The sequence below is a fragment of the Bombyx mandarina genome, chromosome 15, assembly GCF_030267445.1.
Source record: "Bombyx mandarina strain Sakado chromosome 15, ASM3026744v2".
Classification (NCBI taxonomy): domain Eukaryota; kingdom Metazoa; phylum Arthropoda; class Insecta; order Lepidoptera; family Bombycidae; genus Bombyx; species Bombyx mandarina.
In genome coordinates, this window is record NC_143221.1 from 7,723,489 (window position 1) to 7,741,638 (window position 18,150).

The following is an 18,150-nucleotide window of genomic DNA, read 5'->3' on the forward strand; positions in this document are numbered from 1 at the left end:
TCGCGTCGCTCTGGTCGTCCTATTACGGATAAAATAGATGCAATTTTTGATAAAGCGGAGCAAGATCGGCACATCAGTATTTACGACGTAGCTGAAGAACTGGGAATTGACCACAAAACAGTTCTGGCGCATTTGAAAAAAACTGGGTACACAAAAAAGCTCCATATTTGGGTACCTCACGAGCTCACTGAAAGAAACCTAATGAACCGTGTAGTCATTTGTGATTTTTGAAGCTGATAACTGGTGATGAAAAGTGCATCACGTACGACAAGAACGTGCGAAAAAGGTCGTGGTAAAAGGTCGTGGTCAAAGGCCGGTCAGGCTTCAGAGACTGTGGCGAAACCCGGGTTAACTCGCAACAAGGTAATGCTGTGTGTGTGGTGGGATTGGAAGAGCTGAAGAGATTCATTATAAGCTGTTGCCACCAGGCAGGACCATCGATTCTGAACTCTACTGCGAACAACTGATGAGATTAAAGCAAGAAGTTGAGAGAAAGCGACCGGAATTAATCAACAGAAGGGGTGTGGTTTTTCATCATGATAACGCTAGACCTCACACATCTTTAGCCACTCAGCAAAAATGAAGAGAGCTTGGCTGGGAGGTGTTAATGCATCCACCGTATAGTCCTGACTTTGCACCTTCAGATTTTCACCTGGTTCGGGTCTCTTCAGAATTTTTTAGTCAGTGTCAGTTTAACATCACGAGAGGACTGCCAAAACCAATTGTTGCAGTATTTTGATCAGAAGCCCCAAAATTTATATAGCAATGGGATCATGTCCCTACCTACACGATGGCAAAAAATTATCGAACAAAATGTTACCTACATACTTTAGTTAAATGTAAATAAACTATCTAAAAAAAGGTTGTGAAATTTCTTAGAAAAGGCGAAGAAACTTTTTCCCCAACCTTATAAATAGGCCACGCCAAATAAATACACTGAAGGTCTGGTTCTCATAGATAGATGTTAACTGTGGGGTACCACTGTTCCTGAGGTCAAAATGACATGACCTATAGAGCGATTCTTGAAATTATATCAGACTCTTCTCAACTGATACTTTTTTTAGCATTACATGCGAGTGCATTGCAAAAAGGTTAATATTATAATTAAATACATATATACGATTGCTATTATTTTTTATCGAGTCCGGAATCATTAGTGCACAGCCAGTCAGTCACTTTTTTATGTTTTCTTTTTTCTATAAATTTCTTTATTCTCATAACTCGGGGAAGGAAGTTATTCTTACAGTAATACCAGAATTAGGTCTCTGCGCATGATACCTAATTGTATTTAGACATCGGCACATGTTCGACAACTCAGCGTCAACTCAGTACCTACTCATTTCAGCATTTGACAGTTGATCAGTGACAATTTCATATGGATCAGTTGGTCTCAATCTAAGATTCCTTGTACCATGGGTACCAGAGTATATAAAATCTTTAAACATACACAATTATTTATGTTTAATTAAATGCAACAGTCATTTAATAAACTGTGTAAATAATTATTCTATGATAATAATTTTGAATGTTAAATAAATAAATTAATAAAATAATTTAATATGCGTAATAATAAATTATAATATGCGTATTAAGGGATTGATTACAAATTAATAAGAATAGTTTGATAACGACAAATAAAAAAAGAATTAGCGACACAAGAGTGCTGTGGCACACTTTGAGGGCCACCGATACATTTTATTGATTTTAAACATTCAGACAAGAACAAACAAACCTTTACAAAACATACTCATGAATTTCTATCCTTATATCTGTATACATTGATATTTGTCATTCTTTTAGTTCCTTATGATAATTTCTTATAGCCCCTACAAAACTATTTCATCTCATCGCAGGAGTCATTTATGAATACTCCGGTATGTTTGGAGTGTCGTGGCATATTTCGTCGCTAGAAAATAAGTCAAGGCGCCTTTGGGTTGACGTGTTCAAAATTGATAACTCTCAATCTAGAAAGTACAAGAAAATGAAACAATTTCTTTTTCTGGGATTTAAAATATTTTTAACACTCAAAAAAGGTCATGATGACGTCATAACGACATAAAGTCAAAATATCCTACTCCATACGTAGGCCACGATGTTATTAATAGTATTAGATATGGACTCTGGTAATTAAAGCCTAATCAGAACAAAAAAAAAATTTAGTCACATAACTTTAGAGAAACCTGAATTTCATTAACATTATTGTCCGACAACAAACACATGGCCCTGCATTAAATATTTGTATATTTAACAGTTCAAATTCAATAAATTTACAGAGCATTCCGAACTAGCGCAATAAGGTGGCAATATTGTTGTATGCTTATTTTATTTACAATAATTATAAAGTTCAATTTAATGAATAGTTAATAATAATTGGGTGAATTTCAAACATTAAAAAGTAATTTCGAACAACAAAAACGGTAATAGATACTATTTTGAGATATATTAACAATGGTAGTAACAAGTACAAAAATATACCTTTGATTGCCAAATCATACACTAAATGGTATAGGCAATTCAAATTCACTAACTGTGAAGGCCATTTCACATTCACATTATTTTAATAAACTATTTTAAGAAACTTAAAACAAATTTAGAATCTAAGATGTGGTTTATTCTTCATCATATGTCTGAAACAAAAAAAAAACATATTTTTTGGTGACATTTGTTGACACAGTGGTAGTGTTATTAAATTTTATTTATGGTTTTATAAATATTTATTTTATTTATAATCTAAGTTTATAAACTTTAGTGTCAATAATAAAAACTTCAATTATTGTAACAGTTTACCACTATAATTTTATATAACCTCCTATTTAGAATTATCACTGCCACTGGTATTATCACTTACTTGTCGAGAGTTTCCCAGAATCCGAGTAACACGGCGCGATCCAAATGTCGCTTCGTCCGACTCAATTGGAGAAGAGTGACCGCCCAACGCGCCACGTTCGCGTCTAGTTTCATCTCATCATACTTTAAGTGGAAGGCACAGACTGTAAATGTAATTAAGAAAATTTACAATAATCAGTTTACCCTTTTTGAACGAAGTTCCACTTCATTATATCAATGCAATCATTTTAGAAAGTGCCAAAAATAAATTGTACCACGTGAACTCAATGAAAACGAATAAACAAACACAATTGTTCTATGGATATTTTAGAAATGAAAGCACTGGATTAAGACTTTTCCAAGGAAGTCAAAGATAGTGTATATTTCTTCCTTCGAGAATCACATAAAAAACTATTAAATCAAATCAACATTGATGAAAGTGTCTCGTAAGTGTAAGTATTACACCGATATAATATTTACAAAAATCAAAGTACAATCATCAGAGCTGCCATTTGTAGGCATAACGATATGAGTTCTGTTGTACTTACTATTATCAAAGATTTGAACTGGATTTCCGTCCCACGGCCATCCTTTAAACTGCCAGGCAGGTCCCTGCACGAATACCGCCACAACACGGTCCCATTCTGCTGCTGATAATCTTCCAGGATTGTCTACAACTCGATATGGCACCTTAAAGTGGGTGACTAATTTAGAAGTAAGTTTGCATAGCTCTATAACTCCACTGATGTGTCTCTCTAATTTTTTATTACACTTCTTATTGGGCCAGACATGTTTAGAATCCACTCAGCATTACTGATTACCGGAACCTACACGCCACAGCAAGATTATTTTCCTATGGTCAAGATTATAGTGATGGTAATCATATAGAAGTGGTTGGTTATCCATTATGAACACCGGCAATGGCAAAAGTAAACAAAGAAACTCTTTACGATTTCAGAATAAGAGCAACTCGTTTGCTTGACAATACTGTCATTACTTATACTGTACATACTGTTAATACATTTATCTCACCATGCATATTACAATGTGCTTAAGTTATTTTTGTCTAATATGCTCAGACTAAGATTCTGGTTTAATATTTGGTGGACTATAAGCTTAACAATAAAAAAATATATATTTTCTTATTCTAATTAGTAAAACTCGTTGCTAATTAATTAAACAAACCGTTATTGTAGTGGCATTCGTTGGTATTTGATCGCCAGTTTGACCCTTTCTTCTCTGCAAAAGTACTTCATTCTCGCGAACTGCTCCCTCAGTTTTTTTTTGTTCTACAGTGACAAATCTGAAAAAATTATTACTATTAAAATTTATTTATCACTTATTAACTTTGAACTTTTTATTTTGCCTACAAAATTTTCGCTACTCCACGACTACTCTTGTTTATAGCGTAGATAGGACTTCAGTATTATTTTCCGTTTTGAGAACTATTGTGAGCCAAATAAAAATACTCACTTGAGATCTTGAAGAATATCTTTAACATTAAACATAGAGATGAGTGACGTAGCTGCGGCGGGAATGATAATGATGGGAGTGCGCGAGGGCCGCTTTCCTCCTGCGGGAAGCCGGGCTGCGGCCACCGGCAGCAGCTCCCTGCGACCAGGCGTGCCAGGCATAACAGCACCGTTTTCTAAAAATATATTTTTTGCCTCATTTAAAACACGATTGTCATTGATCGACTAAGACTAATTTTCATTTAAATTAGATTGCATAATTTATTTGTGCTTGTTCACAATAAAATAAATAATAAAACCTAATAAAACTTAATATCAGTGATGTGAAGTTTAAATCAGATAAAAGCCATCCCTAAACAACTATAGCCCCTGACTAGACTATATAAAGTCATTGCTATCAGGTGAATGATTTTGTTTACCCTTTTAGTGCTGACCATATTTTGCAAAAATTGCTGAAGGATTATTGAAAAAAGTCCCTTATAGAAATCTTTGACTTAAAAAAATATATAAAAAATAATTCTAAATTCAGAGAAAAATAATTTTAAATGATTATTTATAAATTTTATATACTTATTAAAAACGTTATAACATGTGCGCTCTTAGACACTTCTGTACAGGTTGATATCTAATACCTAAAAAACTGCGCAAATAGGCGTTATTCCCACGCTCCCCACTTTATATCTGTTAATTGAGAGTCAATCTATCGACAATTCGTACTATAAGAATTAACATACTTTATAATTAAATATTATAAATATAACGTAAATACTGGTGAAATTCTTCTGGTGGTAGGACCTCTTGGGAGTCCGCACGGATAGGTACCACCGCCCCGCCTATTTCTGCCGTGAAGCCGTAATGCGTTTCGGTTGGAAGGGTGGGGCAGCCGTTGTAACTATACTGAGACCTTAGAACTTATATCTCAAGGTGTGTGGCGCATTTACGCTGTATATGTCTATGGGCTCCAGTAACCACTTAACACCAGGTGGGCTGTGAGCTCGTCCACACATCTAAGCAACAAAAAAAAAAAAAAAAATAGACTTCAACAGTCTCAAATTTTGCTGAATTAAATGTTGTTGAGCAAGACTAAAATGAATATTTAATACATGGTCATTTTTGGATTTGATCTAAGTTGCGTACTTACGTGGCATTTGTCTTGGATGATTGGGTGTTTGAGGGGCTCGAGCTGCTACAGGTACACTTGGTCCTTCTGTTACTGATTTCAATGTCATACCATGATAGGTACCCATGGTGTCAATCTTGAAGCCTTCCGTTTCTGAGGAAAAAAAAATCAAATTTAAATTTAAAACATATTACAAAATATTGAATTTAATAGATATTTACAAAGATTATACATTATTAGGGAATTAATGTGCAGTGACTTGTTTAAGATTATTTTTGTTCTTGATGTCTTACTACACCCTAATTAGTGATCTATCGGAAGCCAATTTTGCAGTAGTTTCAATAACAGTTACCATCCATAAAACGCACATTACTACATGCCAGAAAAGACAAAACTTAAATACAAACTCCATATACTCTACAAACCTTCCTTTTGACGTATAAATCTTTCCTGATCGTATCTGTTATACTGTGTCTGTTGTGCAGGTAATACAGTAGGCTGTTGCAAAATAACAGGTTGTGCTCTCGGAATCCCAGGTCTACCTTCTTCTCTAGCTTTGATGCTCGCCAAATGAGCTAATATGCTTTTAGCAAACATCTACAATATTCAATTTCATTTAATATATTATAATTTTAAAGATAACACCATCAATTATTAAATTGTCTTATAATAGATCTATAATGAAGCATGAATGTAATGAAAATTCAAGAGTAATCAATTTGTATTATGCAGATGTATCTAATTACAACACTTCTCACATGTGCTAAGTGGAGAATTTTAAAGATGTATATTTTGTAATTATAAATACTTAGCTGTCTACTTACTTTCCCATTACTTTGTAATACTGTTGTTCTTGTCCGCCACTGCCTTTCTCGGCTGATGATATCTTTAGTAAGATCCACATCATAGTCAAGAATGGCTCTTAAGTCTGAACCGACTACACCCAATGTATCAGAATAGTCATTGCTTTTGATTGTGGTTCTTTTCTTAGCTAATCGTTTTGCTTTGATTGCTGCAATTTTTTCTACAGACATAGCTTCAGAAAGGGATCTAAAAATTGGAAACAATTACTCAATTAGAAGAGAAAACACTTATAATTTATTTATTTTCTGTACATATTGATATTTATACATATATATACACCTATATAGGTGTCGAATATTTAATGGGGTGACTGTGTGGTGTGGATCATCTTTTAAATCAAAAAGATTAGAGAAGGGGTGTAATTAAAGATTATTGATATAGTGAAAAGACAAATACCCAAATAGATTGCTTAGAACTAAAGATTTTTTTTAAAATTCATTTTCTAAGTTTCATTGAGAGCCACAAGGTACTTTAGACTTGGTCTTCTTAAGTATATTTATGATTCAAGAACTACACAAGTTTTATTGTGATAAAACCTATACATGTACAAATTTCTAAGAGATCTTGGAACACTGAATTTTGAGTACTTCATGATGAATGATGATATACAGTTCTTAGATATAATTCACAAAGTCTAAATGAATTTATGTTATCACACTACATTTTGTTAATAATAAAAAGTGCCTAGAGGCAATGACAATAACCCATAAAATTGTAAGAAAACGACCGTAATTCCTGTTCTGTTAAGGCAAATAGACTACACACTACTTGGACCTTTGGCCACCTTCCGTGAACAACAGATGTAATTTTTCAACATACAGAAGACTGATAAAAACAATTAAAACAACCTGAAGCAAACCTATTATTTTTCTGTCGATTATTTTAGCTGAATGCAACAAAATCACCAAAATGGTTCAGTGGCCACTGGCCACAGATAAAACTAGTTTTTACTGATACCTGACCTCATAGCATCTTATTAATTATTAAGATATTTATGTTATTCTTTCATGCTTCATACTGTTTGCAAACTAATGGCATAATTAATTCCATTAAAGCTTCTGGCCCCTAATTTTATAGTCTAAATTCGTAGTACAATATGATTGGACAAATTATGTATACATATTTGATTTGTCTTTATTGGTAAAGCTCATTCCCATTAAAGTAATAGGAATTGCATATTTTTGCACATGATGAAACTACTAACTCATTGAGAATGTACACCTGATATATTTTGTATAATAGTAGGTTCAGCTAAGTGATATAAAATAAAAATAAAAAATATTATTATAAATTGGATGAATTACTTGATATTGTCCACTGTGACTGAAGCTTCCTTAGGGGCATCAAGCCTTGCTGCCAGTTGTTCTCGGACCTTCTGAACATGGGTTTCCTCAATTCGAGGTTTTTTTGCAGCAGATTCTCCTCCATCATTATCAAGTGTGCGTTTCACCTATGTAGTAGTTTAATCACTTAATAACTTCAATCAATAAATGGGAATAAAATTCACATTAATTGGTCCTACAGTCTAGTCTAGTGAAAGTGTTATTTATAAACTTTCTTACTCACTTGAGTCGGAATTTCAAGGGGTGCACTTTTATCAATAGAGGCACAAGTAGCAGTCTCTCCATTTAGATATGCTAATAGCTCTTTACGATCTGGACGACGCACAGGTGGTATATTTGCAGCCTAAAATTTTTTTTGAGATCAACAATGTGTTATGTGGAACATCAACCATACATGTTTTATTTATAACTAAACTTCACTTACAGCAGCCTGCCTGACATATACTGGATGAGTCAGGTGAATGTTCTTGAGAATAAAAAGAAGGCATTCCAAGGTGTAATACTCTTTAACGCTGCCTTCCTTCCCAGATCTAAAAAATAGCATAAATGGGTACAATAAGGCTCAACATTTTCAAAGTTTATTTTCCAATAATAACACAAAGTACTTACCTCCAAATAAGATAGTTTGTCTTAACATTTTTTGGCCAAGAGAATTCACCGAATATTATTTGGTTATCGCGTTCAATTATTTCTCTTTTATTTACGTTATACTGACGAAGTAAACTGAGTGGGTCCGCCATGATAACTTCACACTCAACTTTATGTTTATTTTCTCTCGGACTAGTCAAGTAAAAATAATGACACCAATTCTATTAAATATACTGTAGGTAACTTTACACCCCGGCCTAAAAAACTAACCGGGATAAACATAACGAAACACATTGAACATCCATGGTGGACATTTCTAAAATAGTAGTTCCATTTTTCTAGCTGAAAAGGCGTAGGTATCAAACCATACAACCTTATCTTTCGTATATTGTGTCTTTTTAAAAATTATTTGGAAGGAAATGAAATGAAGTTGATTAATTTGAGCCATTAATAATTTGGAATGAAATCAAATGAAATGAAATGATGTAAGGCCAAAATATAGTGTCAGTAAAATAGTGGTCATTTACTAAGAATTTTTCAATGGAATTATTGAAAGAGCTCGAGAAGCTACGACAAGCTGCTTCGTTTCATTATTTTACATCTATGCACTTTCACAGATGCTAAACAGTTAATAAACCACCGTTATTACACATTTAAACCAGAAGTACGCTTCACGTGTTCCCGCCAATGTCCAAATTTTAGCTTACCCACTTAGGTGGGTGAACGAGTTTAAGGCGCACCTGATGTTAAGTGGTCACTGGACTCCATAGATATCTATAACGTAAACGCTGCCACCTACCTTGAGATATGAGTTCTTAGGTCTTAGTTTTTACAGTGCAACGGTTGCCCTATCCTTCAAACCGAAACGCATTACTGCTTCACGCCAAAAATAGGGATTTTTTTATAGGCAATTTATAGGCAAATAATAGTTTTTTTTTAAGTTTCGTGTGGACTCACAAGATTTCCTACCACTAGTAATTACGCATTTGTTATGTAATTATTTCATTAGAAAAATTGGTGCCTGGTGCCTGCAGGATTCGAACACCGGTGCATCGCAAGACACGAATGCACCGGACTTCTTATCCTTTCGGCCACGACTATGGAGGGTAGAAGTAAGGAGTGCCATCTCAATATGTGAAAATGTGTCAGCTGAAAGGGAATGAATTATGGTAGCGCCATACTAGCAACTGGAAATATTTTAAAACAGTGCCACAAACCTATCATAGTATTATAATACTATAATAGTATAATTTACTTTGAAGTCGTCGGCGTCGTGGCCTAACGGATAAGACGTCCGGTGCGTTCGTGTTGAGTGATACACCGGTGTTCTAATCTCAGGTGGGTACCAATTTTTCTAATGAAATACGTACTCAACAAATGTTCACGATTGACTTTCACGGTGAAGGAATAACATAGTGTAATAAAAATCAAACCCGCAAAATTATAAATTTGCGTAATTACTGGTGGTAGGACCTCTTGTGAGTCCGCACGGGTGGGTACCACCACCCCGCTTATTTCTGCCGTGAAGCAGTAATGCGTTTCGGTCTGAAGGGTGGGGCAGCCGTTGTAACTATACTTGAGACCTTAGAACTTATATCTCAAGGTGGGTGGCACATTTACGCTGTGGATGTCTATGGGCTCCAGTAACCACTTAACACCAGGTGGGCTGTGAGCTCGTCCACCAATCTAAGCAATAAAAAATAAATAAAGAAAAATACTAAATTAAGAAGGAAGGAATCACTTCCCATGTAAATAGTAGTAACAATAAATAGTATTTAGTTGAGGTTTTGTATAATGCATAATAATATTTTTAATTACACAAGTCATGAAAAATATTACAATTTTTAACCCAGCACACTCTGTTTAAAACTACTAATTCATGTCATTTCCATTTCGGCGAGTTTTCCAACCACTTATGGAGGATTTATGGAGGACACTTTTTCAACTATTCACTTTTTCACTTTATCACTATACCAAATAGTGCTCCTTACTTCTACCCTCCATAGTTTCCATATAAAAATGTTAAATGTTAGTTCACTGTAGCGACACGATAGTTCTCTTTATGCACAGACGAAATTGGGAAAGACTTTGGTCAATGAAAGAATATGACAAATGATGCAGAATAGAATTGGGGATTGGGGAGTCCACCCAGTGTTCAGCTGTAAGTAGCAAATTACTCAAAAATTTCCATTATATGCTAGGGTAACAAGTGTGATATTTAAGTAACAGATGTAAACAAACCGAGGGTTAATGTGCGGAGTAGAAGAACACCATTGGCAATGGCAGTGTCACCCTAATTGGTAGCTTTTGGACAGACATCCTCAATGAATCCTCAATTAGAAATGTATAGAGAATGACAATGGAAGTTCTCAAGTGAAACATGTATACATAAAATACGTAGACTTGTGCTTATCGGATTCCTTCTAGTATATTCATAGTAATGTTTTTCAGTTGCATAAAAAGTGCACGAGTTCACGGTCCATCTGCCATTAAGTTATTACCGGAGCCCGCAGACATCACGACTTAAATGCCTCAATTGTATTATAAATATATACTTCGAACTTTACACACAGTTTATTATTTTTGTAAGATTGGTTTTAATTCACAATGTTATCGGTTCATCGTGGAATTTATTCGTTGTAAATTATGCGTTAAGCATATTTTTCAATAAATACAAATTTCGACTGGGGATTGAAGGAATTTTAAGATCTAAGTCTGGGGAATCTGTGGGAGAAAAATAAAAAATAATAATAATTTGTTCTTTTGTTCTTTTGCATCAGTCTCAGGCTCAGTCAAGCCTGCAGTATAATTATCATCCCCAAAGCAACAGTCCAGTGTTAAAACCAGCGCGGTGATTGGTTGAAAATCTCTCCGTGGTATTGTAAATTGTTTCTAAACATGGCTGCCGGTGTCTGATAATGAATATTTTTGTGGTTTTTATTTAGAAGAATTATCAAACTGTTCAATGTATTATAGTTTATTTTACTGATAACATGACATAGTGGATATATTCGTGACAAAATGACGTCAACTCCTAAGGGTGAAAAATGCGCACAAGGTAATTTATGCATTTCTCTTCTCTCCAAAGCTTAATTTGAATTTATTTTGAGATTTAAACATTAACACGCCCAATATCAATCGGAAATCGAAATTAATATCTTAACCACTTTATCAACGTTGACAAAACCACCAGTTTAATTTATAGTTTCATCTAAGTTTTACTTTTGAGTTATTGATTATGTTAGGTATGTCTAGTGCCGATGCTATTCTATTTTTGAAATGATACATATATGCGTATGGCACAGTTTTGTTATTCCATCAAGTTTTACCTGAAAAATAAAGACATTTTGGAATGAATCATTATTTACTAAAACTTAAAATTTATCTGAGTCAGCTACTGTTATCATTTCGTAGTACCGAAGAAAATAATTCATAACAGAGTTCGTTTCGATGGACGTTTAAAAAAAAAAAAAAATACACATTTTTTAAAATAAACACGTTACATGTAATTTTTACCCTATTGCTCATAATTTTATTATTTTAAATTTAGTTGGATTGGACATTAATTTAAACGGAAATTGGACATTAATTTAAACGGAAATTGGAAATTGGACATTAATTTAAACGGAAATTTATTTTACTCGAAGATAAATTGTCATTTTAGATTGTATGAATTGTGAAGAAAAGCCAACATCAATTGGAACACCATTAAATTAAAATGAAGCTACAATACATCACCAAATATTACACCTTAAGACATGGTTTTTATATAACATGATACACATTGCTTTTATTTATATTATTTTAAAGTTCTGTATACTATTCCGTTTTGAAATTATTATAACACAAGACAAGGCCTCCATACTACACAGTATACCTTGTTTCATATAACATAGTTTCAATACAGTACTCTAGCAATCAATATGTTATATGAGGGATAGTGTAGGCTACTAAAAGTCGCATTTCAAGCACCACAACTTCAAGTTAAAATTATAAAGGAATAGTTTCACCCAAAAAATTACTTTTTTTTCTGCAAGTCTTTTTAACATAGTTAAGTTTTACCAGTATATATCAAGTTATATATTTTACTACTAATACAGCCTTTTTTTTAAATGAGTTATTAAAAAGCTTGCTCGAACATTTTTTTTATGCACTGGAAACTTCTGAGAATTTGCTCAAAACACAGGATGATCAATAATGTCTAAAGCAATTGGACTACTCTGTTGTCTCTCTGTCTACATTTTTATTGTTTTTCACTCACAAATGAGGATAGTGACCCAATACAATTTGTCTCTATTTACTTCAGTCCCGTGAGTTCAGTAGCTTATTGTAGTTTTTCCTGTTGTCTTTACAATACCACCATTTTGGAAGTCAGCCTTTGGAATGCTTCTCCTGCATCTGTCCCATGATCAAAGCTTCATCAACGCAAGCATATTTGATTGAATTAAATGTCCAAAGAAACTAACTTGTCGTTTTAGCATAAAGAGGCAATTCGTTTTCTGATATGGCATATACCTATCCCAGACTAATCATCATCATTTTCTGCCCTTCTCCCAGTCACCTGGGGCTGGCACAACATGTTTTCTCCCTCCATACTCTATCATATACCATTTCTTCGCACACTCCCCACTTACACATATCATCTTTCATGCAATTCCTCTATTTCTTCTTAGGTCTACATCTTCTTCTAAAGCCTTCCACTTCCAACCAATATAACAGATAAGCCTATCTCAGACTAATATAACAGATATTTAAAAAATAATTGAATAAAGACGTTTTATTTGTGACCTTGTTAATGAGTATCGTTTATTTTGAAATATGCCCACCAGTACATGTTTCAAAATACATAAAAAATAGTCTATAACTTTGAAAAGACCATCATCTCCAACTCCGATGAAACTTGAGGCGATTCCGTCCTCAAATAAGACCATGGGCTGTTTTTTTTATGGGACAGTCAAGGGGAGGGAATGATCGAATACGTTAATCATGGTGCCACTATTATGGGGACTTCATACACAGGGTAAATAACCAAGTTGCGTGAGGAAATACGTAAGCCGCCGCATTACAAACTCGAATTGATGAAACATGTAACATCCTTCATATTCGTCGGACCTAGCGGTTTCTAACTATTTCCGTGGATATAAGAACATCTTAGGGGTCAAGTTAAAGATGATGACACAGTAGTCGACGCGGTTCACGATGTTTAAGGCATCAGATTAAAAAAAAAAGTGATGTTTAGCTATGGAAAAGATGTACAAAGTGTACGTAAACCAAAAAGGTGACTACGTCGAAAAAAAAACATTTAATAAAAGACAATTACGTCATACGCCTTATCACTTTTTAATGAAAACACCAGATTGGAAATGTTGAAACATTTTAATTTTAATATGTTTAAATTATGAATTATTTTCTATTGTGTATAGATAGACTCTTGCGTGTCAAATAATTAAAATGAATGGGTTTGGTTGATATGTTATTAAATTATTTAATAATTTTTTAATTGATATTAATCTAATTAAAATTAAAGAAAACTTCGAAGTAGTGTAGTGAAACATTTTAGTAAGTGAAATACATAAAATATCGGTTTTATTGTGTTACTAAATACTTGACGCTTTGAAACCATGCGTAGGTATATTGTTGGATTGATACTGTTTAAAATAAATATCAAACTACTGTCAATGTAAAGTAAATCGAAATGCAGTCGATGTAAAGTATATCTTTGAACCCATGAGGCCTTTAAAGAAAATAATACTGTGATTAGTGTTTAGAAACTCATCAGTGAAAGTAGTCAATTTGAATATATAATCAAGAAATAATTATATTTTAATAAGGCAAATTTAGATACCCAAGACATCGTCTTATTAGAGATATAAATAATTTTAATTGGGCAATTTGCAATTATTTACATCATTAAAAAAATGTAACATAAGTGTATTGTGTGTTTATCGACCATAAAATAAAAATAATCGTGAGCTAGATATAAGATCTCTGCTTTAGAATCAAGTATTGTTTCCGAATTTCATATCGTCGGGCCGAAATCAAATTTTAACCAAAATAAAGATGTACAGAATGGGTGTTCTAGAACGGCTTCCATCAAGAAGGAATAACGCCGTGTAATAAAAGACTAACTTGTACAATTTGTAGGTTTGTGTAGTCACCCTACTTATTTCAGCATAGAACCAATCAGGCCAGTCAGATTTAAATGCCTGTAGGCTTCAGTAGTCAGTCCATCAATTAACACAAGCTGTAACCGCATCTCTCCATCTTGCTAGAGCAGAAAAGAAAGTGGTATACCCTAAACTCCGAATTTTAGGTTTTTTATATATTTTGTCTGTCCGATTACCTTAGAAATAAAAATAGTAAATTTATTGAACTAAATGCACCCAAGCGACCTATGATGTCCTAAAAATAAAAAAAGGAGATCAATCAACCAAAAAATCAAACCTGGGAAATTATAATTTGCGTAACTACTGGTGGTAAGACGTGTGAGTCCGCACGGGTAGGTACAATTACCCTGCCTATTTCTGCCGTGAAGCAGTAATGCGTTTTAGTTTGAAGGTTGTTGGGGCAGCCATTGTACTGTTTAAATTGAGACTTTAAAACTCTTGTTTCAAGGAGGGTGGCGGCATTTTCGTTGTAGATGAACTCTGGTAACCATTTAATATCAGGTGGGCCGCGAGATCGTCCATACATTTAAGCAATAAATAAAAAGATAGTTTGTATTCATCATGTGCTTGAAAATGTTTTCTTTAAAAGTTTCTGGCCAAGCTTGATCTCGAACAAAGTTTCCATCAAAGTTGTGAACAAAGTTGCACCAAGAGCAAATTTCCGTTCAGTTAAGGGATGGACACTGTCTGTCTTTAAAAAAAAAAATATTCTTCACTACTTTTATTTAATAGAATTTAAATTACATTAAATTTCTTATCTGACTGACTCCCGAATTTCCAGTGGTATAACTGTGCCGTACAGTTCTCCTATGCTCTCAATATTGACTAATTCTTAATTTCAAAAATATATGTAACTAGCGGACCCGATAGACGTTGACCTGTACACGTTTTAACATGAAAATTTCAAACTTTTTTTTATAAGAAATAATTAATAAAACCTTTTCCGGACCGAATTGTGAGTCTAAATTCAGCATTCTCGAATTCATTTGAACACACACAAAAAAATTCATTAAAATCGGTACAGCCGTTTAGGGAGGAGTTCACTAACATACACCCGTACAGCAGAATGATATATATTAAGATATACAATGAATTAGGTAAAAATGCTGAAACAAATAAAAATAACTGAATTAATTACAATGATGAATAAAAAACATCGTTTTGCCGCGTGTGTATGTGTAAATAAGAGTTGTTACAGTTCGACAGAAGGCTTGAGGCCTAACATCTCTTGAGCTGCTTCGCAAATGAATTCGGTGCCGTGAATGCAAATTAATCTAGTGATATCATTGCTTTTTTACGTTTTTTGTCATTGTTTATCTTTTAAGGTCATTGAACATTCTATAAAACTTCGAAATAAACGGCATTAATACTAATCTTCCGCGATATACCTTGATGCCTTGTATTTTTTTTCTTTCTTAAAGGCGCTTGTTCTTGAGGTTTTGTCGTTAATGGTATGCAAAATAGATGAATCTATATCTTAAACGCATTTATTTTTTATTTTAAATTTCCTGCAATTTGTAAACTACTTATTAAGGCTCGTAATTAATTATTATACATTATTAAAATTACCTCATTTGGTTTGTTAAACAAAGTGCATGTACCTTATGTAGAGCAAACTAATTACTTACTTAGTTATAAAGCCGTTAAATAGAAAGTTATTTATAAATTTGTGGTCAAATTTAAATATGAAAATTAATGTGCTCCTTTTGAGCATTCAATGGACAAAAAAAGTATCACCTATGCGACGTGAAGAAACGAATGATATTTAAATTAATACTTAAGTTAGACATTTAAAAATTAAAGAACTTGTTTTTGAGTTTTAGCTAGCTGAATTAAAAAGTAGAAAATAAATTTCTATGATAACTCATAGAAAATTATTTCATTTACCAAACAAGAATGATTAACAAGAGTGGGTTGTCCTACTATAGTGCTACTATAGTTAAAACTTGGGGTGTCACGAATACTCACATTTTGCAGTTTCTGAATAATGACCTATTCAAGCTGTGGCTGTTTCCCAAAGGCAATCAAATAATTTAAACTGGGTAATAGGTGTGGAAACATTGAATTAAAACAGTTATAACTATTCATTCGAAGGAAAGGCAATATTAAATTCCCATTACAGTGCGTAAAAAATATGGTAGTAATAATAAGAGATTCCTAAGAAAATCATAATTTTCTTTATACCCATTTCGTTTTGTTGCGGTTAGTGAGGCGTTCTCGTCTTGTGGCACGGAGTACATTTGTAACAGTTATTCGAGCTATTTCATAATGTTCCCCTGAAATAGAGACCCGTTATGCCGTGCCCATTTGCACTTGCCACACGTTATCTCGATCACAAAAGCGCTCACGTAATAGTGCTCTTTGCAAATGCTTTGAACGATGCAAACTTGATTTTACTTTGTCGAGATGTTGATGACGATACTCAGGATTTATCTTTCCTCCATTGTCTTGAATCAATTATGGGGTCTGTTTATATCCGAAATAGTTGTAATGAAAGTGAAAGATTTAAGGCCTTAGAAACTTGTTTGTAATTGTTAACAAGTATTGAAGGGTTGGTACTATGTATACGGGTTCTTCCAACTTATATATTTAAAAATAACTGTGATATCAGTTCACGGCTTAGAGCTTAAAGCTTAATAGTGCATTTCATAATCGTGCATTTAAGCCGAATTATGTTCGGAAATCATATTAAAAAAACGTTCATGTTTATACGAATACTTAAAGTTATCGAAATAGATTATTGCTTTAAGTGCAAATTAAGTTTAAGAATGCGAATGTAAATATTTCAGTTATTTCACAGATACAATTAATATTTTTTTTGCAAGAATCTTGTAAAATATTGAATGAAGTACTGTTATAGGCCTATAACTAGTCAGGTCATAAGTATTGTCACACAGTAAAAACTTTTCTTTTAGAATGCTGGCCACAAAAAAGTTTATTGAATTCGAATTTCGAATTGTTCATGAAAATAAAAATGTATACTTTTAGAATTTTACTCATTTTTAAATATGGAGTGGACGCTTAAAGAAGACCGTGTTGCAGTTATTGCGTTGCATCGTTGCGGTTACGCGCCAATTCAAATTTTTAACATACTGAAAAATTTGAACATAACCAAAAGATTTGTTTATCGTACCATCAAACGATACAATGAAGACTCTAGTGTAGATGACAGGTCAAGAAGTGGTCGTCCTCGGTCTGTTAGGACTCCAGCAGTGATAAAAGCCGTGAAGGCGCGAATTCAAAGAAATCCCAAACGTAAGCAGAAACTGTTGGCCCTTCAGATGGGGTTAAGCAGAACCACGGTGAAAAGGGTGTTAAATGAAGACTTAGGGCTTCGGGCATATCGAAGAAAAACAGGACATCGTTTGAATGCTCGTCTCATGGACCTGAGACTGAAGAGATGCCGCGCTTTGTTGAAGCGGTACGCGGGCAAAAATATCGGGAAATTCTTTTTTCGGACGAAAATTTTTTTACCGTAGAAGAGTGCTACAACAAACAAAATGATAAGGTGTACGCACACAGTAGTGAAGAAGCGAGCAACCGTATTCCGCGTGTCCAACGAGGTCATTTTCCATCCTCGCTCATGGTATGGTTGGGAGTTTCTTATTGGGGCTTAACAGAGGTTAGAGGTGAGGTTTGTGAGAAAGGTGTAAAAACGAATGCAGTTGTGTATCAAAATACAGTCCTGACGAACCTTGTGGAACCTGTTTCTCATACCATGTTCAATAACAGGCACTGGGTATTCCAACAAGATTCGGCGCCAGCTCATA

General features: G+C 33.8%; 2 protein-coding genes across 10 annotated transcripts in view; one reads left to right on the forward strand and one right to left on the reverse strand.

Moving 5' to 3' along the window:
- Positions 1–1,646: 1,646 nt before the first annotated feature.
- On the reverse strand, positions 1,647–8,579 carry hyx (cell division cycle 73 hyrax). The gene is made up of 12 exons (XM_028169644.2): positions 8,235–8,579; positions 8,050–8,155; positions 7,849–7,968; positions 7,587–7,732; positions 6,243–6,468; positions 5,844–6,015; positions 5,440–5,571; positions 4,300–4,474; positions 4,012–4,129; positions 3,375–3,516; positions 2,849–2,990; positions 1,647–2,627 (listed from the first exon to the last, which is right to left on the reverse strand). The coding sequence occupies exons 1-12, from the start codon at positions 8,363–8,365 to the stop codon at positions 2,591–2,593; spliced, it is 1,647 nt and encodes a 548-aa protein (XP_028025445.1). The 5' UTR covers positions 8,366–8,579; the 3' UTR covers positions 1,647–2,590.
- Positions 8,580–10,113: 1,534 nt separating this feature from the next.
- The window catches only part of C3G (C3G guanyl-nucleotide exchange factor), a 46,460-nt gene continuing 38,423 nt past the window's right edge, over positions 10,114–18,150 (forward strand). For 6 of the 9 annotated variants that reach the window (XM_089733198.1, XM_089733200.1, XM_089733199.1 and 3 more), the window contains exon 1: positions 11,050–11,271. In XM_089733198.1, coding sequence (XP_089589324.1) covers positions 11,235–11,271 — 37 coding nt within the window. In that variant the 5' untranslated portion in view covers positions 11,050–11,234. Of the gene's footprint in view, positions 10,375–11,049; positions 11,272–18,150 lie in introns of those variants that run through there. The other 3 variants (XM_089733210.1, XM_089733212.1, XM_089733214.1) reach the window with 1 other exon arrangement.